The sequence below is a fragment of the Megalobrama amblycephala genome, linkage group LG15 (genome assembly GCF_018812025.1).
Source record: "Megalobrama amblycephala isolate DHTTF-2021 linkage group LG15, ASM1881202v1, whole genome shotgun sequence".
NCBI lineage: Eukaryota > Metazoa > Chordata > Actinopteri > Cypriniformes > Xenocyprididae > Megalobrama > Megalobrama amblycephala.
This window is the reverse complement of record NC_063058.1, coordinates 20,960,652-20,986,414: the sequence shown is the minus strand read 5'-3', so window position 1 is coordinate 20,986,414 and position 25,763 is coordinate 20,960,652. Positions and strand designations below refer to the sequence as shown.

General features: G+C 38.6%; 1 protein-coding gene across 1 annotated transcript; it reads left to right on the top strand.

Annotated features, from left to right (window-relative positions):
* Positions 1-942: 942 nt before the first annotated feature.
* Positions 943-25,740, top strand: wnk1a (WNK lysine deficient protein kinase 1a). The gene is made up of 24 exons (XM_048159315.1): positions 943-1,663; positions 3,497-4,620; positions 11,126-11,298; positions 11,401-11,621; positions 13,049-13,206; positions 14,320-14,408; positions 15,807-16,026; positions 16,244-16,526; positions 16,634-16,764; positions 16,887-16,955; positions 17,075-17,179; positions 18,503-18,582; positions 18,671-18,815; positions 19,036-19,152; positions 19,906-20,019; positions 20,113-20,167; positions 20,253-20,393; positions 20,480-21,225; positions 21,758-21,859; positions 21,950-22,389; positions 22,572-22,771; positions 22,864-22,959; positions 23,058-23,209; positions 23,890-25,740. The coding sequence occupies exons 2-24, from the start codon at positions 3,910-3,912 to the stop codon at positions 24,175-24,177; spliced, it is 4,836 nt and encodes a 1,611-aa protein (XP_048015272.1). The 5' UTR covers positions 943-1,663; positions 3,497-3,909; the 3' UTR covers positions 24,178-25,740.
* Positions 25,741-25,763: the final 23 nt, after the last annotated feature.

Here is a 25,763-nt window from a genome sequence, read left to right as displayed (position 1 = left end):
CACCGGCTGTAAACATAAAGATAACATAATCAAGGCATCATCAAGCTACACCTTTGTTTTGAATAAGCGACTTCTAGTGGTGAAAAATTGACATATTGTAGCTTTAAATTAAAATGCATTAAAAAAATGTCACTGTACACCAATAATATTTTATTAAGGTGATATTTAAATTCAATACAATGATGTTTGAGAGATAAAATAAACATTCTTCAAAAGCCTGTTTCATATTTGACACTTATTTTTGAACATTTTTTTCTAAAAAAAAAAAGAAAATGGATGGATGGATAATCATATGTCAATCAGATGGCAGAAGGTATGTAGAAGATTGTGTAAAAAAGGTATTTCAGTGGATTTTGATCAAATTGATCATTTAGAGGCTTTAGGAATGTATCAAATATGATAATATCAAGTTGTTCCAAACCTGTATATATTTCTTTGTTGTGCTGAACACAAAAGAAGATATTTTGTAGATTGTTAGTAACCAAACAGTTGATGGGCACCATTGACTTCCAATGTATTGTTTTCATACTATGGAAGTCAATGCGGTCCATCAACTGTTTGGTTATACCCATATTCTTCAAAATATCAATAGTGTTCAGCAGAAGAAAGACATTCATACAGGTTTGGAACAGCTTGAGGGTAAGTAAATAATGACACATTGTTCATTTTTGTGTGAACTATCCCTTTAAGAAGTACACTTAGAATAAGAAGAGTCCCCATTCACTATGAAAAAGGATTCAATGGATGGTGACTGAGGCTTGCATTAAACCAAACTTCTCATTTTGTGTTCCACTGACTGAACAAACAATGTTATGCATGTTTAGTCAATTTTGACAGAATTGTCATTTTCGAGTGTACTGTTCCTTTAAAACGCGGTTTTAATACATGCGCTTGATTCTTCAGCAGGCGGCGCTATTTTCTAACTGTAAGAGATTATTCGAATAAAGACAAGCAGGGGGAGTGGACACAGTCCGGGTTATTGTTGTTGATCACGAACCGGTTTGTTCATGTAGCATGTATTTGTGCGATGCAGAAAATGTAAAGTATCGATGGCATGCAGATTGCGCAGCCTTGAATCCAGCGCGTGCAAATCGTCTAACGTTACATCTGTGCGGGATCAACAATAGAGCCACAAAGCGCTCGCGAGCGTTCTGCACCCAAAGCCAAGTTTTCGTGTCGGCATAAATGGATATAGTCTCCAGGATTTTTCTATTCTAGCTTTGCGTCCTGTAGATGTAAATATTGTAACGTCAACTTGAACTGCATCGTTTGCACGCACGACGTCATGCAGTAGATGAGTGTACAAGGAAGATGAATCGAGGTCAGTTGAAAGGGAATAACAAAGAGAACCTGCTCTGCAGTCTCGCGAGCAACCATTAGCGGAAGCGGCACGCGCTGTTGTAGTGTTTGACATAAGAACTTCGCAGTATCGCTCGAGACGGCTTAGAGCGGAGGCACAGTAACCGACGTTTAGGCATTTTGTCGCATTTTTACTGTCTAAAAATCCGTGAAGCGATAGACATTTAGTTTCTCACATGGTTTCCGCCGGTTAAACGTTATTTCAAATACTGAGCACGCGCGTTTGGGGAATTACCGGTTAAACCTGGAGTTGGCCGTTGGTATTCACCGATAACTGAAGATGACGACGACGCTTAACATTATGGTAAGTTTTTGTCTTAAATGTGGTGATAAAACGGCCTTTAGTCAAACTAAACGGGGTCGTGACTAGTATTTATTTATTTACTAGCGGTTAACCTTTGGTTCTAGCTCGTTTTTGGTCAACTCAAGATATAAGACTCATTTAAAGGGATAGTTAATCTAAAAATTAAAATAGTTTGCTCATTCATTTAGTCGTCGGTTTAATACCGTGTGACTTTATTTCTTCTGTGAAGTACTAAAGAGAAATTACGAAAATTTGCTGTTCGGGTTTTTTTTTTCTCCATGAATGTGAATGGAGACGGGTTCTTTCAACCTTAAAAATGACGCAAGTCACCATAAAAGTATTATAAAACTAGCCCACAGTACTGCTGGGCTATATTCCCATTCTTCTGGAGTCTTATGATAACTAAAAGAAACTGACATAATGATTAAAAAATGTGAATTTGAGGCTTGACATCTTAAGTCACCGCTAGTACATTCTTCAGTTAGCCTTTTCATGTTCATCGAAAGAAAAGTAAACGATTTTATTTCAACATATTGATTTTATTTCATTTGAAACTGTTTGGTGTTCACACATGGTGAGGGTGAATCTAATTTAACGTTACTAATCCCGCAACATATGTTCACTGTACTGAAGACAGATACTGTTTGTCTTGAAGGATTTACTTCAAATGGTTTGTTTAAATATACAAAAATGCAGAATACCTTTGTTGTTTACATTTAAATAGGATATAAATTAGCTAGTTAGGAAATGTAACGAGAATTTGCCTTGATGGTTAAATGTGAAAAATCAAAGAGTTACTTCCTCCTACTCTGTCTTTATCACAAAGTTTCAGTATGACTGGTCTATTTTTATGTTAACAGGTTTAAACGTAACATCCTTGCTTTTTAGAAAGTGAGAGTAAACTCTTAAAGGATTAGTTCACTTTCAAATAAAATTTTCCTGATAATTTACTCACCCAAGAGGTCCATGTCTGTCTATCTTCATTCGAAAAGAAATGAAGATTTTTGAGGAAAACATTCCAGGATTATTCTCCTTATAGTGGACTTCAGTGGACTCCAAACGGTTGAAGGTCAAAATTACAGTTTCAGTGCAGCTTCAAAGGGCTTTAAACAATACCAGACAAGGAATAAGGGTCTTATCTAGAGAAACAATCGGTCATTTTCGAAAAAAATGTAAATATATATGCTTTATATAAACAAATGATTGCCTTCTAAGTGCTTCTACCAAAAAACGCATTTCTGTATTCTTCAAAAAGCTTACGCTGTATATCCTACGCCTATCTACGCCTGTCTATTTCCGTAAGTAGAATAGGGAAGGCGTAGGACATACAGCGTAAGCTTTTTGAAGAATATGGAAAGCGGAAGCACTTATAAAGGTGATCATTTGTTTATATAAAGCATATTTACATTTTTTTTTTTTTTTTTAAATGACCAATCTTTTTGCTAGATAAGACCCTTATTCCTCATCTGGTATCGTTTAAAGCCCTTTGAAGCTGCACTGAAAGTGTAATTTTGACCTTCAACCATTTGGAGTCCATTGAAGTCCACTATAAGGAGAATAATCCTGGAATGTTTTCATCAAAAACCTTAATTTCTTTTCAACTGAAGAAAGAAAGACATGAACATCTTGGATGACATGGGGGGGGGGGGGAGTAAATTATCAGGAAAATTTTATTTGAAAGTGAACTAATCCTTTAACCTCATTTGAACTGGTTTATATTTGCCTGGTTGTGGAAAAGCCATTGCCTTGTGTACAAGCAGACTTTTAAGTTGAGTGTAAATTTGTTAACTCTGGCTAACCAACCTTGGTTAAACTATATTTTGTGTCTTTCAGTGAATCGGACGCAAGGGTTAAACTTTGTTGCCTGGCACGACCCTGTCATCATCACATTTATCAGTGGGCTATTACCCTGCCCCCCTCAGGAGACCCCCTATGTGGATTGAATACACCCCACAGTTTTTCACAGGATGGATGAGCTGGATGTGAGGTCTCCTTTTTATCATCAACGTATTTTGATCTGTGCATGGATCCTGCGTTACTTTTATCACCAAGCACTTCCTGTGCTCCTCTCTAACACTTTAGTTTGCAAGAGCATTGACTTTATCTGAAGTGCTGTTTTGAGAGGAGGGAGGTTTGGTAAATTTCCACTTGGTTTGAAGTGACCTCTTCTCATTATACTCCTTTTTTTCCCATGCATGGATAGCATATAAAGTTTAACCCGACTTTTCACTCCACTGGTTGGAGAAATGTCAGAAAATCTTAGCGACAAGATGGTCAAGTTCCTTTCTCCTCCTTCGAAGAATGTCAACGGCACCAGCTCAGACACGCTGGTGGGTGAGCGTCTAGGTGTCGAGGTCCGGCGTCGCCACCACACAATGGAGCGGGAACTGCTGAAGGGAGAGCATCGTTTTTTCCGTCGCAGCGTCATCAACGACTCCAATGCCACAGCGTTGGAGCTGCCCAGCAAGAACGCAATCCTAACCATCTCAACGGACACCCATGCTCTTGTTTGTGAACCTCCTGCCCTGGAAACCAAAGCCGCATCTGTGGCCACACAAGCTAAAGTGTTGGTTGCACCAGAACAGAAAGTGGCTGATGGTGTTGAGACTTCAGTAGAGTCCAAGCCAGTGTTGATTGCAAATGCCAGACCGCTTCTTTCCGCAGAAGCACCGTGTTTGGCTGCGGAGCCGAAGTCTGGAGATAGTGTTGACACGAAACGAGAGGATGAGAAAGAGGACGATGAAGAAAGTAAAGAGAAGGCACGAGCTGAGGCAGAGTTACGGGATGCTAAGAAGGAGCAGGAGGACATTGAGGAAGTTGAGACAAATGCAGTCGGAACGTCGCCGGATGGCCGTTTCTTGAAGTTTGACATTGAGATAGGCCGTGGCTCTTTCAAGACTGTATACAAGGGTCTGGATACTGAAACCACGGTGGAGGTGGCATGGTGCGAGTTACAGGTATGTTTCTTGTGTTTGTAAAACTAGTTGTTTCCTTTAATAAGGCCAATTCACACCGCACCGACAGATGGCAACAGACACTTCATCAGCCCTGTCGGAGCTTGTTTTTGCCGATTGAACATGCTGAATCGAATTAGAATGTCTGAGAAGTGACTTGCTGTTATCTGGTGATTGTTACTGTTGGTCTGCGTCTGTCGGTGCAGTGTGAATTGTCCTATAGAGTGCATTAGTCCCCACCCACTTTTTTCAGCTGGCCGCTTTTTCCATACATTTTTCCCATGGGGATTTTAAGAGAGTCTTAACCCACGAACCAATCCAACCAGCTACGAGGTGAATCGCAACATTACAAACTTTGATTTGAACCAAAAAAAAAAAAAGGTATTTGAAAATAGGATGAAAATAGGACTGTAATCAGTGGCTTTAGTGAGGGAAAGGACTACAATCCCATGAAGTATTGTGAATGACATCAAATTATTAAGTATTTTAACAATAGATATACGGGTCATTGAGGAATACGATTTTTAAAAGTGTAAAAAAAAAAACTAATGGAGATATAATTAATTTTGAAGTTTTATTAAGTGTTAACAAAGATATATGTGGTTTTTATAATCAATTAACACTGCTTTTGTCATTTTGTTACAAAATGGACAAAATTTGTCTCCAAAAAAGTAAATTACTCGCATATGCACCCAAGTTTCACACTAGGCGACTAAAGAATGTCTTTAATTAGCCAATGAATGGACTAATTAAATCTTGAATGGACAATTTCACTCAAAATTGTCAAAAGGCCTGTCTTGGCGAGTATAGTCGGTTATGTCTTAAGTGAGCGTAAACAGTTGAGAAAGACAATGCATGTGTAGCAGTATCAGCATAGATCCATGCATTGTCTTAAAGTGACAGCAGCCTAATATTCCTGTTGTTTTTTTTAATCAAACAGCAAAAGACTAAAAAAAAAAAAAAAATCACTGCTCTTGACTGAATACATTTTGTAACATTAATAAGGATGCATCTATATTTAATTTATACAGTGAAGACTATGCAGTGCTTTTTTACATTTGATTACTTTATTCGATTTATGTACCTAATCTACTGATCGATAGTACTGTTAGATCTACCTGAAAAACCTGAAAGCACCATTTCATTTGTGTCTTGGTGAGTAAAATACAGGATGTCACAGCTTTTCAGCTAGGATAACAAAGTGCAACACTTGACTTTGATAGCACTCTTGATCTCTCCGCTGATGATGGTAAATCACTATCTGATCTGCTCATTTAGGCCTAGATTAAATATTATCTCATTCTCTTAAACCTACAAAGCTGGCTTGAGGTCTTTCCGGTACAGCACCTTGTAATGACAATCTTATGACTAGTTTGATTTTAACTAAAATGTTCCACCTACACCTTTCCAAGGCATGTCATCAGTTTGGATTGTTCATATTTAATTTTGCATTCTAATCTCTCTACAAAAAGGAAGGCACTTTTACTAGTCCTTTTGTCACACCTTTGGTGCGTCTCACCTCTGAAGCATCTCAATACACACCCCTGACACTTAACCCAACTGGCATTTGGCCAGTATTTTTAAAGCTGTTGTCATCTTTGGCCGTAGCCCCGGCATTGTAGTATCATCCTTGAATAGAAAATTCTCATTTCCTAATTGGGTTATTTTAGACCACCAGGTGTGTATTGTAAGTGGTGTGACATATGCCGTAAATCATAGTGTTTATTTAAAGTGTACTTTGAGACGGTCTAGTTGATGTGGAAGCCTGATTCTCTTCAGAGAGAAAAAAAGTTGAATTGTAACTTTATATCTTACAGTGTGGCTTTTGTTTCCTGGAATTGCAATTTGCATCTTGCAGTCTTTTGAATTTACACATTCAAAAGAAAATGTTACTTTACCTCAGAAAAGCCATTCAGTAACCATAAACTCATTAGTCAGCTAGAAAAATGTAGTCTAGAGAGCTAAATATATGCACTATATTGCAGAATCATTGTATTTTTTTACTTAACCTGTTTTTCAATATTTGATGTTTGAATAAATCTGTCATGTTTTTATGACAGCTGCCATTTAAATGTTTATATCAAAAATGTATTATAACGTAATTATAAAAACCAACTGAGGTTCCCTGTATAGTTATAGCATTAGTTGAGAGATGTTTTCCTTGAAGAAATTTGCCATGTACTGTACCTGATAGGCCCCAATTAATCAATATGAAATCAAAATTTATTCAAATCGTAAGCTTGTGAATTGAAATAGAATCGATCATGAAATTTGTGTCAATGCCCAGCAATAATAATCTGTGAGATCAAGTATTTGTAAAATTATAAATGTATTTACTACTGTAACTTTAGATCAATTTAGTGCATCCTTACTGAATAAGACCATTATTTCTTTTGTAAATGTTGAATAGTAGTGTATATTTCATCATGGTGTGACTATATCTCATTTTAAATGTAACTTCACTATTTTCTCAATACCTTTTTTATTTTTTAATTTGAGACAGAAACATTCTTCTATAAATTGCAGTCTACAGCTTTTTAAAATAAAATCTCAACTTATTGTAAATTTAATATTTTATGAATCGTGAGAAACATGAGCTTTTGCACCGTATGCTATGGAATAATTACACAAGGAATAGGTCTTTGCAATCATTCCACTTTTATTGGTTTATGATGTGATAAAAGCATGAGTAATTGCGGTGAGGTGTGCTTGCACAGAGCATGCTGACGCTGGCAGACTACATAGCGAAAGCACCTCTGTCGGAAAATAATTGGCTCATAAGTTGTGTGACCCACTTCTAAAAAAGTCTTTTTGCATTTAGATGTATCCTTCATTTTATTATTATCATGAAGGAGCAGCTTTTTGTTTTGATGCGCCACATAGAGGTGTGAATTTAAAAGTGGGTCAAGTTCAACCACCAAAGCAGTTGTAATCTGTGTAAAGTATGGTGAGCTGTACTGCCAAGGCTTGACTTTGCTGCTGTTCTCCACCCCCTGCTGCCTCTTCTTTTGCAGAGCGATGACGAGGCAGAACCACGTGAGCTGCTGTTCTCCTCTTCATGCCCCTCAGGCGTAGCCAGCTCATATACTGATTTGAAACAAAAGCCTCTCTCTCTAGCGTTCAGCCTCTCTTTGCATCACTTTCTCGCATTTCATGTCTCTGTCTCTATTTGTATCTATCGGCCTGTCTTGTGCGACACAACGGTATGTGTTCCAGGCTGCAAGTTCACACTGTTGCAGAAAAGGGAAGGGCCTGTAGATCTCCCCCAGAAGGCCATCTGTCTTATGCTAAACTCAGGGATATCCCCCTCCTACATTTCTCTCCTTTCCTTTCTCACATGCTAAACACATTTGAACAATATGTAGGTCACCACAAAAAGAAAATGAAAATGGATGTCAGATGCTTCTCTTTTTTTACAGAAGTTCCCTCTAAGTGTCTAATTCAATATACCAATACTCTAGTTAAACTATTTAGCGAGTTAACTAAGTCATCACTGCAAGTGCATATTACTGACTTTCAAGCAACTGCTTGAGTTTCACCCCAGTTGTCCTGCATTTGCCTTTCACCCTGCATTTGATCCCTTTAATGGACCTCTGTAAATCCATTTAGCCTTCTGCAGTAACCTTAAACTTTTTAAAGATTTCTTTTCCCAGTTAATATGATTTGTACTTGGTACGTTTATGAATATTTTATTATCTTAAAGTTAAATAATTATTTGCATTAAATAGTTTTATAATAAATATTACTTGAACCTTATTGTAAAGCGTTACCAAATAACTGATGCATGAATATGTATTGTATCATTTTTCATTTGTTAGGTAATACAGTGCATTCAATAATATTAACCAAACTTAATAGTGGTAAATGGTAAAATGAACATGAACTAACAATGAGCAATACTTCTACAGCATTTATTAATCTTAGTTAATGGCACTGACACCCTGACCATCTTTAAATATCTTCACTTTAAGACCAGGCCTGGTTCCAGATTCAAATCAACGAGACTAGTATAGTGCCGGTGTAATGCGTAAAATTTTCTTTTACTTCCTTAATGTAACATTATAGCAATTTTAGATAGGAAATAAGCCCATTCAGATCCTAACAAAAACAAAAATGTTCACAAAGCACGTGACCCCCATGTGATCACTGATTAACAATACAGGCTGATAGATGAGCGTATGAATGTCCAACAAAAACAATAACTTGCATAAAATGCATTTTAGTAGAGCAGGTAAAAATCTGAACCAGCCTGACTGGGTCAGTACAAAAAACCTTAGCGTTGAGCCCTGATATATTAAAGGCACAGCTAAATGTGACATTTATTACAATGGTATGAGAAGATGTGTATATATTTAAAGCTTATTACATTTTTAAATTGCCTATTAATTATACTGTAATGTGGAATGGCTATTGTTAATGGCTAAAATTGAGAAAAAAATTAATCTAATAGAGACATCCGTATCAGTACTGGTATTGGTGATACAGGCCTTCATACATAGTGCTTAGAATAGAATAATTTATTTGTCATTGCAAAGTTATGCAACGAAATTTTTTGCTTCTCGGTGGCACATCAACATGTATACAAACAAAATATAAGCAAGAAGTACAAAGTTGAATAAAAATAATCAATAAAAATATATATTAATTAAAACATTATTGCACAAACCCGTAATTTAATAAAAACAGCCCTCCGGTTTTAACTAGAATTCAGTTCCTTGATGTCATGTGGGTAGAAACTATTCAAAAATCTGGAGCTGCATGTCCTAAGAGATCGATCACGTCTTCCAGATGGCAGCAGAGTGAAGAGATGATTGCCAGGGTGAAATGGATCTTTTATTATATTTCTGGCACGCTTCATAAAAAGATGCTAATAAACAAATATTTAAAAATAATGTCTTTATGTTGTTTCTACATTATTTTGGAGATTCAATGTAAACGTATTACAATATAAAAAATATATATTAAAAACTAATGTGCCATTAATTGTGGTTAATTATAGAAAAATGTGTGATTAATTAGTTAATATTTTTAATCGATTGACAGCACTAGTAATTTGAGTTTCAGATCATCTCACTAATCCTAATTCCTTATCTTCCGCCTGAAGTGGTATGTGCCTTTACACGTGAGCCGGATTCATGCCAGGAGTTTTATCCTCACGCTGGAGTTTAGTGTGCAGGCCGCCCCTCCTCTGGGGAAACTCTCCCACGCTTTGCTGGCCTTGTCCTACAGGCCACAGAGTGCACCACATATTTGGAATAGCCAAAGAGGAAGAGAGAGAAAGTAGGTCTGTCATAGGGTGGGGTGCAAAGCGGAGCCCCCCTTCCTCTAACCCACATCAGTCAGTACTGAATTGGCTTTTTACCAGGCTTCACCCCATTAAGGCGTTGTGCTAAAGACCTCTAATTGTGTTAATTGCGTATATGTGAGCAGGTATGGAAGTTTTAACCCTAGTTTAGGGTGAATGGCCATCCCCGCTGGGCTTGACAAAGGCAAACTCACGGCTAAATGTTTCTCATTCCAGAGATGGCAGCTGACCACACCAAATGTAGGTCAACTAAGAATTGCCATTTGAATTGAGTCCATTGTTTTAACTGTAGTTGGACACACACAGCAGTTTGAGGCAAGTACTTTGCAGTTTCATTGTAGATGATATTATTAGTTCTGCACCATCTACTTTGACTGCAAATGAGGTTTTTGCAGCAGCAGTATTTCCTCCTTGGTGAAACCACAATTCAAGACAACTTTTTTTTTTATCAAAGAAAAGTCAAAGAGGTATTAAACATGCTTAAAGCAGTTGGGGAGGCTGGTGAATATAAATCTGGTTAAAGCACTGCAGTTTTATGTAGCTTTTTATGTCTACTTTTGTTTAATTAAATTAAATAAAGAAAAAAATCAAACTTCTTAACTGCTTTGACAGCACATATTTATCATTCATTTCTTTAGAAGTTTAATAAGTAAAATACTCTGAATAAATCCTTCTTTTTTTTCAAAAGGACTTTTTCTGCCATTGTTTATCAGTTTCACTTCTCACAAGTTTAAAAAAAAAAAAAATTAACTGAACAGCTAATTAAGATCTTCAAGGAGCACTTGATAATTGCAGTCAGGTGTGTTGGGTCTGAGCTCTGCAGGTAGGTAAATCTCCAGGAACAGGATTTAGCACCCCTGATTTAAGGTGTGTCCAAACTGACTGTTTCTGGGCAAAATTTTGCGAGCAAAATCCAGTAATTTCAGTATGAATCTGTGCAATCGTGCGAAAAAGAGCGAAATATTTCCCTACGCAGATTTCACATCAAATTTGTTTACGCAAATTTGCCACATTGAACAACAGAATGCTGCTTGGTTTGAACATTTGAAACGTGATTTTTTTTTTTTTTTTTTTTTTTTTTTTTTTTAAGACCGTGACCGTAGACAATGGACCAATTTTGCTTTGTGAAATTTTGTTGCAATATCGTTTTGTTGCCTCTCTGCTGACAATGTTAATGTTGTAAAACATACAATTCTTTTTCAGGATCGCAAGTTGTCCAAGTCAGAGCGGCAGCGTTTTAAAGAGGAAGCCGGAATGCTTAAGGGTCTTCAGCATCCCAACATAGTACGCTTCTACGACTCCTGGGAGTCATCCTTGAAAGGGAGGAAGTGTATTGTCCTGGTGACTGAACTCATGACATCTGGGACTCTCAAGACGTAAGTGCTCTTATTTGTTCCTGTAAGATTTTTTTTTTTTTTAAACCATGTTCGTCATCGAGCCCACCTGCTATGATTTACTTGTTTTCGGTGCCCTTTTAGGTATCTAAAAAGGTTTAAGGAGATGAAGATCAAAGTCCTGCGAAGCTGGTGCCGGCAGATTCTGAAGGGGCTCCACTTCCTTCATACAAGGTCGCCTCCCATCATCCACCGGGACCTCAAGTGCGACAACATCTTCATCACCGGACCTACTGGATCAGTCAAGATTGGAGACTTGGGCTTGGCTACCCTCAAGAGGGCCTCCTTTGCCAAGAGCGTCATAGGTACGGCTAAGTATTTGCAACTTGCGTTACCGCCTCCGAATCGAAATCCATTTGAAGTGGCCAACTCAGATTTGTGGTTGAGGGAAAAGCAAATCCTTCATTCCGTGTTTCTTTTCTTCCTCTGCTTCTTTTCAAAGCGCGTTTTAATAACAGTGGTGAGAAAGCAGACCACAGCGTTTCCCTGACCGCTCAAACCGCAGCAAACCAGGGCTCCCGCATTATGGAAGTTGTCTCTTGACACCCTCCTTTAGATCAAATGTAGTTTCTGTCTGTTCTTCTGTCTTTACTGCCACAATTTCAGGTACCCTCAGACAAAGTGAGTAGTTGTGGAGCAGTTGTAGATATTTTGTGACTCGTCTGCAGGGAAACCTGATCTGATCATGGGATAACACTAGAGCTAGAGCTGAGCCCTGGGCTGGCAGGTACCGTGAGTGATCTTTTGCTCTGGTTCGGAAATTTGTGGTCTGTTTCTTCAGTCAACCATGATTTAATGATGATGATGCTAATGAATCTGTTCATTTTTTCCCCCCATAAGGAAATGCTTGTTTTCTTTCAGTGTGTCAATGTCTGGAGCTCAAAGCCTTAAACTCTCTGCTCATCTCCCTCATACTTTTAGCTTTGAGATCTTTGTGTTTTTGTTTTGTTTTGGAAGCCTTAGGCTCTAATTTCAGGTCTCCCCTTATTCTACTTTAAGGATTATTTAATGTACTGCAGTACAGACAGTAAGTACGCAGAAATGAGCCTGGTAAGTCCACCAGTATTATGTGACACATTAGTCTGAATCCATTATAAATATGTGAAGTTTGTCCGTGTGAGACCTTTGTCAATGGGTAACTTGGTTACTAGTTCACTTGGTGCACAGAACCTCACTTTTCAGTAAGCTATGGAGTGTGTAACATTTGAAATGCTAAACCTTTTCTCTTCACAGGTTAACCTAAAGGTAGGACGTTTTTGAAAGGTTTATGTTATCCATAGCTAGTGCTTCAGTTTGGTCTTGTGAGTAAAAGCGTAAGGCCCTCTGACCATGTACTGGTTTCAAACATCCTGTTTAGGCTAACAACTACAAATACATTGCTTGAATTCAGGCTACCTTGTTTAGAGTCATGTGGTCAGTCCAGGCCTTTGAGTGAGTCCTGTGCACCAGTTTGGTGTTTCTCGAATGCATTCCTGCCCTTAAAGGTCTTACACTGAGAAACTTGGGCTTATTATCATTGCAGTCTAACTGAGGACAGTTTCCCCTCTTTTTTTTTTTTTTTTTTTTTTTTTTACTTTCTATCCCCTTTTTGCTCTCCTTCCCTCTACCTCTCTCTTTTCTCGCAGGTTGTGCCCAAGCGGTCTTCAGCAACAGCATCGTCTTCCTCTCAACTCTTCACTGAGAGGGTGTAATAGGGTACTGAGAGAGTTCTGAACCATTCTTTTAATTTAAGGTACCCCTGAGTTCATGGCGCCTGAGATGTATGAAGAGAAGTATGACGAGTCGGTGGATGTGTATGCCTTTGGGATGTGTATGCTGGAGATGGCTACTTCTGAGTACCCGTACTCCGAGTGTCAGAATGCAGCTCAGATCTATCGCAGAGTTACCAGCGTAAGTCCACACTTCACTGGCGGAGGAGAGAGCCCCGCACACTCATCCTCCCCCTTGTTTGCTGCACTATTTTAGTCTTTTTATCCCTTTTTTGCCCTCTATGGGGGTGTTTCCTTTCTGCTTTTTTTCTCACACAGTGGTAAGTTGTTGTTTTTTTACCTCTACCAGTAAATGCTGAAGTTATGACCTCTCACAAAACCAAAATGATATTAAACAAAATGTTACCTATGGTAAGTGGTACCACACAATAATATATGCAAAATTTAGTCTTGAGATATTCCAATGTAGAAGCCTTGAGAAAATCCAGCCTCAAGTTAAAGGGCTCTAACGATTATTTTGGTGAATCTGTCATTTAATTTGATGATTAATCGAGTCTTCATATACCTAAGCAAAGACCTAAAGGGTTAGTTCACCCAAAAAGGAAAATTCTGTCATTAATTAGTACTCACTCTCATGTCGTTCCAAACCTATAAGACCTTCGTTCATCTTTGGAACACAAATTACGATATTTTTGATGCTTTCTGTGAGCTTTCTGGCCTCCGATAGACTGCAATGTTATAACCACTTTCAAGGCCAAGAAAGTTAGTAAAGACATCGTGAGAATAGTCCATGTGACTACAGTGGTTCGAACTTAATGTTATGAAGCGAAAGGAATACATTTTGTGCACACAAAAACAACCTAAAATAATGACTTTATAAGTATTGGTTGTGGCAAATAAAGTTTTAACTACTTGGAGTTACCACAGTTATAATTGACAACTTGCGGTGTTTCTTGTTAACAGAATTATGAATGAATATACCATTGTTTGTCACACTGTCGTTCTTATTCTATTCTTTTTGATAAAGTGAAAAACATTCATAGTAGTAGTTTGCAGTGTCGTGTTTAAAAAAATGTTTTTAAACATGTCTTACTGATGATAAACAAGATCTTACTCACTGAAGCTTTTAAGTTCTGAATTTTTGAATTCTAAAACTTAAAGGATATTTTTTATAGTAGAATGATCTCTTATATGTCAAAAGATCAAGGAAATTTTGATTTCTCAATTCATGACCTCTTTAAAGACACTTTTCTACATTAGTGTAATTTGATTTTTTCCTGTGTCGTGTTTACAGGGGGTGAAGCCTGGCAGTTTCGACAAAGTGGCAATTCCTGAAGTGAAGGAGATCATTGAGGGTTGTATACGTCAGAATAAAGATGAAAGGTGAGCATGAGAGTGCAGTTGTCACAATGTCTTAGTTTAGTTTTCACAACCTTTTTATTCTTGTCCACTGCAAATTTGTGGTAAAGTGTATTTTCAGTGTTATATTGGTTACACCACAGTATTATATTGAACAGGCTGCATCTTCATTTTTGTTTGTGTCGTGAAATCGGGTGTCTATCCTGACTGAGGTCTGTTATTACCACGTGATTAATTATATAAAAATTTCTTAAGTATTTTTGTGTTTACATGCACATTCTTATGCCAATTATTCTTAATTAGCTGACAATCTGTGAAGTCATGGAAATGCGTTAACCCATTTTCCTTTTTCAGAGTAAAGTCACAGCTTATCTTATGCAGCCAAAGGGGGAAGTGTTTGTACAAATTTCCCTCTGACATTTTGGAATATTGGGGGGTTTTAATGTTTTATTTAACATCGCAACTCGCATAACAAATGAAATATCAGATACAAGAACATTACGTATTGAAGCCACGACTAGGGGAATAAACTGAGTGAGGTGTTTATTGGTTTGTTCATTGGTTTGCATGTAAACCTGCAAAATGAGTCATTTCAGTAAGATGATTTTTGTTAGTTATCAGCATATTGGTATGCATGAAAACAGGCTCATTGTAAGACGTCTTCAATTTTGGAATGGAAAAACACGAGTTGCGATATGATTTTATGTGATTATTAAACTTTAAAGGCTATGATTTAATGAAATACGTATGTAATGAAATGTAAAAACGCATAATTTTTGCGTGTTGTACAGGCTTGCCGTTTCAAAGTAGTTTGCAATCAGTGACTACCGCACATTTATTTCATTTGTTTCAATTGCTTATGAGCTATTGTTAATGGATAATGACAATGTTTACTTTATGGAGTTTATATTGTAATGTTCTAGAGTGCATATTTTATCTCCCTCATCTTTTTGAATGAGCAACTGGAAGTAGTAAAGCATATACATTTAAAAATAAGAGTCCTAGTGTATTTTCTGGTTTATAATTAATAGTCCTACTTTATGCATGAAATTTTATTTCTGATTTATTGTTGTTTTGGTCATACAACAAGCTGAATCTGGCATTTAATTCAACGTAAACTCTCGCTTCTCTCTGGGTCTCATCATCACAGGAAGGATTACTAAGACACTTCACGTGTTAAAACAGTCAACACATTCAGTAGATAATACACATGTATATTTTGAATAAAACATTTATTTAATAAAACTTGATTATTTTCAACTTGCATTTAAATGTGTTTAATTAGATAATCTAATAATCTCTATTGCGTAGGTTTCTTCTATATGGGCATATGTTATTAATGTTATTTGTGCAGGTCCTAAGTTTTATAAATTAGATTTTGTGTTATATCGATTCATCTCCATTTTCTTTTCTTTTTTTTAGGTATTGCATCAAGGACCTCTTAAGTCATGCCTTTTTCCAGGAGGAGACTGGGGTTCGTGTAGAACTGGCTGAGGAGGATGATGGCGAGTTGGTGGCCATAAAGTTGTTGCTGCGCATTGAGGATGTAAAGAAACTTAAAGGGAAATACAAAGAGAACGAAGCCATTGAATTTTCCTTTGACTTAAATAAAGACGTCCCAGATGATGTTGCCCAAGAAATGGTAAAGATACTTGGATTTCTGTTCTGTAACCTAACTAAAGATTCAAACCTTATTTTTTGAATCTTTAAATGGTTAATTTGTGGACTTTCATGTAATTATCAATATTTATAGTAATTCCACAGACGTTCACAGACATAAAATCCCCCCTGGTCGCCTTATAATAATGACTAATTGTTGTCCTTGAAGTTTAATTATGCATATATTTTTCTTCCTCCAGGTCGACTCGGGCTATGTTTGTGAGGGTGATCACAAGACCATCGCAAAGGCCATTAAGGACAGAGTGTCCCTGATCTCCCGTAAGAGAGAGCAGAGAAAACTTGTGAGAGAGGAACAAGAAAAGAAGAAGATGGAGCAGGAGAATAATTCCTCACAGCCTGGACCGGATACTTACCCCACAGCCAAGCCCCCTGATCCCGCTCTGGCCTCAGTCATCACGGAGCCTGAGGAACCAGAAGCAGACCAGCACCAGCAACTGCAGCAGCCTGGCACCTCTGCTTCCAGTTAGTGTTGAAAAACTGTCATTTGCTCTTCATTGACATAATTGTGTTCACATACAACATTGCCAAAGCATTTTACACAATATGTAACGACAATGTATGTTTCACAGATGTAGGTTTTGTGGACCCTCAAGGTTCAGTGACTGTCCCTGAGGCTCTTCCTGCCCAGCCAGGCACATCTTTCAGCACCGTACAGCCTGATCCGCAGCCACAGCACACCATGACCCATCCACAAAGCATGGTGAGCCATCTATTTTGTTACATGTCTTGGTTTTCGAACAGAGCTAATTATGTTCATCTGAAAGCAAAACACTGTATTCTTTGATTTTATGTCTGTCTTACTAAATTTCTTCTCCACATCAGTCTCAGCAGCTGAGCAGTACTTTGAACCCAGTCCCCATCCCCCAGACTGGAACTGCGTCCACACCCCAGGTACACTTCACATGATCTATGACATGACAAAAACATGTTGCTCTATGGATCTGTTGTTTGTTAAACATAAACCAGAGTTATAAAAGCCCTTTCAATGTATACATGAACTCCCCTCTTAGGTGATGGGACAGGCGGCCTCTCTGCCCCCTGCTGTTCAGCCTACCGTCCCCCTGCAGTACCATCAGTCACCTCAGGATGGCAGCGTACCCCCGCAAGTCTTACAGGTAACATCATGAATAGCGCCCTCTGGCGGCTGATCTTACATCTTCCATTGGCCTTCATGTTGCTTGATGAATGTGCTGTGCTTTACTTACAACATCCAACTTGTGGGCATTAATCCTACTGTTCTTTACTTCTCCATCCCTTTCTTGCATGCTGGCTGCTCTTACATGTTTGTCAGATATGGGCATGTCAACTCAGCCCTCCTGTTTTCTCACCACCTCCAAATGCTGAACAACTCTATTTTCTATATCAGGCCTGTCAGGTACTAGCTGTGCCTAACACTGTGGTGTGTGAATTAGCAGTTTGCCGATGTGGGTTTTTAGTGCTGCTAACAATATCTACAGTGCTGAGGGCTGATATTATGCTTGTACATATAAAAGATATAATGTAGGGTGAATTCAGGGTGACTGGGACACTTTTTTGCTACTGAGATGAATTGGAAAAAGTGTCCCAATCAACCTGAATTCACCCTATAGAAAAAACAGTTTTGTAATGGTACACAAAATAGCTAAATATTATATTTACACTTCTTTTACACAATATTTGCTCAAAATATTTAAAATGCTAAAGAAAAAACTTTTCTTGGACAGGTATGTTGTTAAATTTTGAAACAAGCTCAGTTTTCAGTGAATTTTGAGGAAATATTGTGGAAAAATAAACATTCTTTTAATGTCAGTAATTTAGTGTACTCTACCATTCAAAAGTTTGGGATTGGTACATTTTTTTTTAAGTCACTTATGCTTACCAAGTCTGCATTTATTTGATTAAAAATACAGTAAAAACAGTGTCATATCCTTTGGAAATCATTCTAATATGCTCAAGAAATATTTCTGTTGTAAGCAGTTGTGCTGCTTAGTATTTATGGATTTTTTTTTTTCAGGATTCCTTTAGTAAGTTCAAAAGAACAGCATTTATTTTAAACATTATACATGCCATTACTTTCACTTTTGATTAATTCAATGCATTCTTGCTGAATAAAAGTATTCAAAAATCTTACTAACCCCAAACTTTTTACTGTACATTTACTTGTCAATAAATTGTGTGTGTGTGTGTGCAGACATTATAATGGCCATTGGCCACCCTCCTCTCTAGATATTGGCACCAACCATTGAAAAACTCTCTGAACACTAGTCTATCTTCCTGTTACTTCACCTTCAACACCCCCTCCCACCAAAGCCTTGTCAGCTTGAGTTACCACAAACCAATTTACAACAAGCCATTTTGTCTGGACAAAGACATTCTCTTCCATGTGAATTGTGTGTTATAGGTGAATGTGATTGAAAGTCACCTGGATTCTAAAAATCTAATTCGATTCTCTATTACAGGCACCACTGAGTGTTTCCCAACCACAGCCAGTAGAGCAGACACAACCTCAAACATCTCTGGTTCCAGCCTCCACGGAAAGGTGAAACATCTTTTTAATAATTCATGTGTATTAATATTGACCTTCCATTAGAGAGAAGTTGAACCAATGATGTTTTTGGTTCCTTCAGTGGCCACTCTGATGCTGCATCTGGTCTGAGCGATGGGAACGAGGGCAGGCACGAGGGTCGCTCTATGAAACGACCCCAACGCCGCTCTGTACGCAGCCGCTCACGCCACGAAAAGATGGCCAAGGGCAAGCTCAATGTGCTGAATGTAAGTTACGCTCAAATCTAATATTTGTTTTGAACAGTGGTGTGTGTGTGTGTGTGTGTATATATATATATATATATATATATATATATATATATATATATATATATATATATATATATATATATATATATATATATATATATATATATATATATATATAAAAAAAAAAAAGTATAAGTAAAAATATAATTGATTTTTTTTTTTTTTTTTTTTTTTGTAGATTTCTAATATTGGTGACAGAGTTGCTGAATGTCAGCTGGAAACCCACAACAGGAAGATGGTCACATTCAAGTTTGATTTGGATGGAGATAATCCTGTAGAAATTGCTGAAATTATGGTACATTTTTCTCTTTCAGTATAGTGGATTGGCCTGGGAATTGGCATAGACCTCCATTTGAAATAACAATTTTTATTATTGATTTGATATGTATTAGGCTGTATTTAAGATGCAAGACTTTTATTTTAATGTGAAATTTTTTTGCAAAGGCAAAAACCCAGAGCATGTGTCTCAGTACTAGGGCTGGGCGATATATCGACTTATATATTGATATAAGTCGATTCATCTTCGATACTGAACGCGATTTTGCGTGGCTTGTCCGTGAACTACGGCTCTGTCTATTAAAAGGCGCTCCATTTGAAAGCAGGTGATGGCGATTTAGCGGTAATCGGGGAACCGGCTTTACTGACGAAATGCGCGTGAGAATCGCATGCGATATATCGCCCAGCCCTACTCAGTACACTCTTTAACACTTATTTTAACATGACACAGCATCTTACAAATGTGCGCACATATGTGAGACACCAGAACGTGAGCAGAGTGGTCAAAGATGTCCATCTAGTGCATGTTCACAGTGGATAACAAGTACAGTGAAACGAAAAAAATGTCCTGTGCGAATGATCGTGGAAGGTAAAGTCAGTGAAATTAAAAAGGGATGATAACTACAGAATAGAACAGACCCCTGAGTTGGACGTTTCATCATAGTGATGATTTAAAATTACTTTATTGTGAAAGGATTTTTTTTTTCTCCCCAAATAGTGGATTAGGGTAGTTTTCCCAAGTTGTGTGTAACTTCTCTTCATTTTGTATTAGGTCGAAAGTGATTTTATCTTGGAGAGCGAGCGGGAGTACTTCATAGATCAGGTTCGAGAGGTCATTCAGATGGCAGATCAGAAAGGAAAAGCTATGAAAAACAGCCAAGCTCAGGTATGTACTTTGATTTTCAGACTGTAAGAACAAATTTAAGAAATAATTTGAGGACTACAAATGAAATTCTCACCGTAACACTTCTCACTTCAGGCGATCAATAATTCAGTCCAGCAAGTACCTGAAATTTCAACATCCAGTGTGCCTGGTAAGTGTACTTTGTAGTGATGTTTTTACATTTTATCTGCCCCCATCTTGTATCATTGACATTTGTCAAATTTCACATTTAACAGGTTTGCCACCTAGCGTAGCAGCACAGGTTGTACATTCAGCAGGCCGGCGTTTCATAGTTAGTCCAGTTCCTGAAGCACGACTTCGGGAACCTTTGTTCGGACCTTCTTCTGCAAACACATCATTTGAAGACTCCGTCCCAGGTCTGATTTACACATCTGCAGAAAAAGTTTGCTTAAACATTTTTCGAACATTCAGACTGATTTTATCCGTGCATTCTCATTTCCAGCATCTGATCCCACATCAGCCAGCAGTGTTCAGCAAGAACAAGCCAACTTTGCCCCTGGTTCAACCCAGATTTCTGTGATACCAGCCACACCTGGAGGTCTTGCCCCAGAGAGCTGTATTCCTCCTACTTCTCAGTCATTATTTCAGAGCCCTGTACCAGCAGCTACTGCAACTCTGATAGCGGTCACCACTCAAGTAACCACTCCTACACCATCTACCACTCTCCAAACCAGTACAGGGAGGACATCTCCTTCTCCAGCCCCAAGTGAATCACCAGCACCACGTCGACTGTCACTTCCCTCCCCTTCCCAGACTCCTCAAAACATTGTGGGTCAGCAGGCTGAGAGCAGTGGCTTGGATCAAACTCAGGCTGCCATCCAGCAGGTGCAAGTCGGCCCCTCTTCTGTCCCCATGACGCAACCAACTGGGACAGGAGATGGTGAGAGTGATGTACAGGGGAAGCCACCTGGAATTGAAGACATTCACGCTTTAGACCAGAAGTTGCGTTCCCTTTTCAAGGACTCCTCCCAGAGCTCCTCCACCCAACCTGATGGATCTGGAGAGCCTACATCCTCCCCACCCAACACTATCAGCACTAACACCCCTGGCTTGGTCTCCAGTGTGACGCCTCCCAGTTTGTCTCTCAGTTCCAGTGGGAACTTTGCACCTGGTGCTTTTGCCTCTGTTGGGACATCTACAAGCTATGCCCAGGCTTCATCTGCAGACCTGTCACCACAAAGGCCACAGGTGGGGAAAGTTGCTAATTAAGCTATTTTCTATATTTGTTTGGATGACATAATGCTTATACATTAAAAATGCAATTCATACCGTTGTTGTTTTGTTTTTTTCTCTCTCTAAAACTATTAAATTAATGTTGGCGTTCTGACGTAGAACACGGAAGCGCTGAACTGTGTTTTAGATTTTGGGGGAGTATGAAATCAAATGTTAATAATTTCTTTCTTCTGATGAACACAAAAAAAAGATATTTTGAAGAATGTTGTTAATCAAATAGTTTCTGGCCCTCATTAACTTCCGTAGTACTATGGTAGACAATGGGGACCAGCAACTGTTTTTGTGTTCAACAGAACAAAGAAACTCGTATAGGTTTAGAAAAAAATGAGGGCGAGTAAATGACAGAATTTTAATTTTGGGGTGAACAATCCCTTAAACCTTATGAAAAGGTAAGGTTACTTCAGGTTGTAAAATATTGTAGTTTGACTGCCCAAAACAAAGATTAAGATGTATACATTCATATACTTTTTTGCATTCTCTTTTAAAGACCTCCATAGCTGTAGATCAACCAGATGGACAGACAAGCACTGAGGAGAAAGAGCCAGTGACAACATCACTGGAAAAAGCTTTCAAACTTGGCCGATTTCAGGTAGCCTTCTCAGTGTGCACTAGGGTTCATATTTTAATGCCTGAAAGATTTAAACAGCAAGTTCATGCTTGTCCTCTGTCTACATTTCAGGTTTCTGTGGCCAGTGATCAAGACCCAGGCACTGTTCCAGTAGTCGTAGTCTCATCTTCCTCCATCACCCCTTCTTCAACAACATCATCATCATCATCGTCGTCATCCTCCTCATCACCATCATCTCTCTCAAGCCCTGAAAACACAGTTCATAAATCTCAGACCCCACTCAGGGTCAGCCCTGAACCCATTTCATCGATCACTACAGTTGGCCGCTTTCAGGTGACCTCCAGCACTGACATCAAAGTGGGCCGGTTCTCAGTGGCCCCAGCAGAAGGAAAGACCTTCTTTGTAAGCTCTACCGAGGGACCAGACACAACTAAAGAGTCTAAAATGACTGCTTCCAGCATGTCCATCACCAATCACTACCTCAGCAGTGACAATGACTCTGAATCAGAAGATGAGGGCCTTAAACAAGAGATGAACAAGCTCAGGGAGAGGTACCTTGATCTTTTTTTGTGACCTCATTTGTTCATGTTTGACTCATTAAAGATAATCATGTGATTTTTATATATACATTTATGCATTTAGCAGAGGATTTTATCCAAAGCAAATTACAAAAGGAATAAAAGCAATTTGTTGTCGTCATCAATTCATGATCATCTTGAATTTCTTTTTGCAGACATTTGGTTGAGATCCAGGCATTACAGAATAAACAGAAAAAGGAAATTGAGGAACTCTTTACACGTCTGGGCAAAACCCCGCCCTCTGTGGTGGTCCCTCCCACCGTGGCCATCGCTGCAGGAAGGCGGAGACCCGCTAAGGGCAAGGGGAATAGGTCAAGAAGTGGTAGTGGCACTCAGGCTGGTTCTTTTCAACAAGGTATCAGAACTAAGTGGTTTACTTCCAACTGTAACATCCTGTTCAGGCTTTGTGAACAAATGGCTTGAAAACTGTTGTTTGGTTTTGTCCAGGGAACAAGCAAGCTGGTCAAAGTTCAGTCAATCAGTCTGACCCTGGGAAGACTTCAACTTCTGAATCGGTACCAAGCTCAAATGTTCATGTGCAAGGTATGACTCAACATTTTAGTTAGAGAATTAATGCATCTTTTTTTCTTCTCAAAATGCTCAAGTTCTTCTAATTGGTGAATATTGATTGTAACTTGTAGGGATCACAAGTCCAGTAAGAGAAGAGAACGGACAGAGCCATGACCAGGACCAAGCACCTGCTACTAATCTCCCACGCAAGGGCACATTCACTGATGACCTCCATCAGTTGGTTGATAACTGGGCCAGGGATGCCAAGAACAAGATGCCACAGGTAAAGAAAGGCCAAAAAAGAACGCACAAGCCCATGATGCACGTTAACTCTAAGTCAGTAAGAAATATAGTGACCATAATTTTGATAGTTTATCGGCGAATGATTAAAAGAGTACATGCATAATCAGCAGGGTCAGAAATTAATGGTGACTTGGGACATTGCCCCCAAATTAAAAGATAAATATCTCTGCACAAATCACCCTTTGCAAAGACCCACCCCCCTTAGTTACTGTTGCTACGTCCAACAAGCCATGGCACTCTCACGCCACACATCATGCTCTTATGCAGTAAAAAATACATCGCCGAGCAAAGAGGACACTGACAACGTGCAGACAGACAAGATGGAGGTTACTTTTGGTATGAAACAAAGACTTTTCAAATTTGGTCTTTTTTTTTTTTTTTAAAGATTCTTACAAAAAAATACCGTTTTGTGGCTCTTTTTGCAGTGTACCTTTTGAGAGGTGATCTAAATATTGCCTGAAACTTGCAGTTCTATGGATGTCTAAATGGTCTAAATGCCTCATGTGACTGATAACTATGAATAGCTAGAAGAACAGGTGTTTTGCATCATGTTGTGCATTTTAGCATGGTTAGAGTGCTGTATTAACCAATCAAGATCAAAACTATTTGTTTTATAATAAATAACCAGTACTAATCAAACCCAACGGTCTTCCTCCTCAGATGATGCAACGTAAATACTCTGCACCAGGTCAGCTTTGTTCCATGGGTGGTCACATGCCATCCAACGTCAACCCCACAACTGGACGGAAGGGTTCACTGTGTGTGAACAATCAACAGTTTGGCTACACCTGTCCCACCTACAGCATGCCTCAATGGGCTCAGGTGGGTCCGGTGTCTTCCACCGCTCCCCCTGCAGGACTACAACCCGGCTTCCTCATTCCCTCAGGAGCTCACCAATCTGGAAACGGCTGCGGGTCAACCAATCTGCGCACCACTCAGGCGAGCTGAAACAGCTGTTGAAGGGTTGGTACAAGGAAGAGAGAAGCTGTGCCTTGTGGGGTTGAGATTATCGGGCCTAGTCCTTTTAAGTGGACATGTTTTATCTGACAGTTTACATTGGAAAGACTTCCAGGTCCATATAATGTGACTCGGGTTACTCAAATTTGACCTAACCTGCTGTTTAAAAGACTGATAGATGAATGTGTACATTTGATAAAAAGGCACAGAAAGGGTTTAAGTTGTCTTAAACATCAGATATATAGCCTTATAATACGGATACCGTCCTTATTATAATAAAGTCAGGCAGCGTGACCAGTGAGATGCTGACATGTTAGCGAATGGATGGAGAGATTGAAAGACTACACCACCAACACAAGTCTAAATGGGCGCCGACTGTACGTATCCTACAAACGAGTCAAGAATGTTGGAAGACTGATAAAGAAGGTAGGACTGTTGGAAGTAACTGTGTTTGAGACAGTCTTCTGTCTTCATTTACTTAAGTTGGAGTTTGAAATGAAAGGAGGAGGATGTGCAATTGAGGGAGGTAAAAGTAGGGTTTTATAGCTCTTCGTACTTGCACGTATTTCATAGCATTTGTTCATTCGTGACCTTTTTTTATATCATTTACATTGAACTTACAATAATACAGTGTATCTTATATAGACAGTCACCACTACTCCCTGCCCACATCCTTTTTTGTATGTAAGTGGATAGAAGACTTAATTTGGATATAGATGGGCCTTGAGGGGGTGGGAATCCTGTATGCATATTAATGAAAGCATATTTCTTCATCCAATCACATGTTGCTTTCATTTTGAAAGACGTTAGCCTTAAACCACAGGATTATGTCTTCCCCTGTCTTTAAAATGTCACACAAACATCATAGCCCATCCAAATGTGCTGTAGTCTGTGAAATACTTGATTTTGGGCAAACTTTTTTTTTTGGTGACCAACTTTGTTGAGAAAAGGTTTAACATGACTGCAGCAGCAGAAGTACAGTATTAAACTACAGCACTGCATAACTGTTTTTGTTTTTCATATATATACACATTTCCCCCCAAAAAAACATTTTTTCTATACCACAAATTGAGTGCCAATCGTTTGTGGAAGTGACGTCCCGTCATCTCTGAAATGATCCGCTTGACTTCTCTAGAGAAGGTAAATGTTACTGCAATGCAGAATACGCGCCGTTTAAAGGTTTAACCGACTGGGGAGGATTATTTTTTACTTTTGATACTTGACTGCACAGATCCAAATACTCTGTAATTGACCAGAACCACGTTTAGATACAGGAAAACTGTTGAAACGCCACTAATCACAGTCACACACTCCCGTCACAACTGAAAACTGCATGTATTCACAATCCACATCTCACACTTGTTCCCATAGAAAACAGCATTAAATTTGTGGGGTCAAAAATTGCTGCTGCTGATGTTTTCTGTCAATTCGTTTCAGCCAGGGTCCTTTTGGTGAATATCTATGATTTTATGTATCAGTCTTGTAAAAAAAAAAAAAAATGTATATATATTCAAATGCTTAATAAAACATTTTGGACTTTTTCTCCTCCCACTACATTGTGCTTTTTTTTTTTTTTT

Bases quoted from the DNA above. Each gene is read 5' to 3' on its own strand.
- wnk1a (XM_048159315.1), top strand. From the start codon at position 3,910: ATGTCAGAAAATCTTAGCGACAAGATGGTCAAGTTCCTTTCTCCTCCT. The intron at 21,226-21,757 runs GTGGGGAAAGTT...TCTCTTTTAAAG, and splicing joins TGTCACCACAAAGGCCACAG to ACCTCCATAGCTGTAGATCA. The intron at 22,390-22,571 runs GTACCTTGATCT...TTCTTTTTGCAG, and splicing joins ATGAACAAGCTCAGGGAGAG to ACATTTGGTTGAGATCCAGG.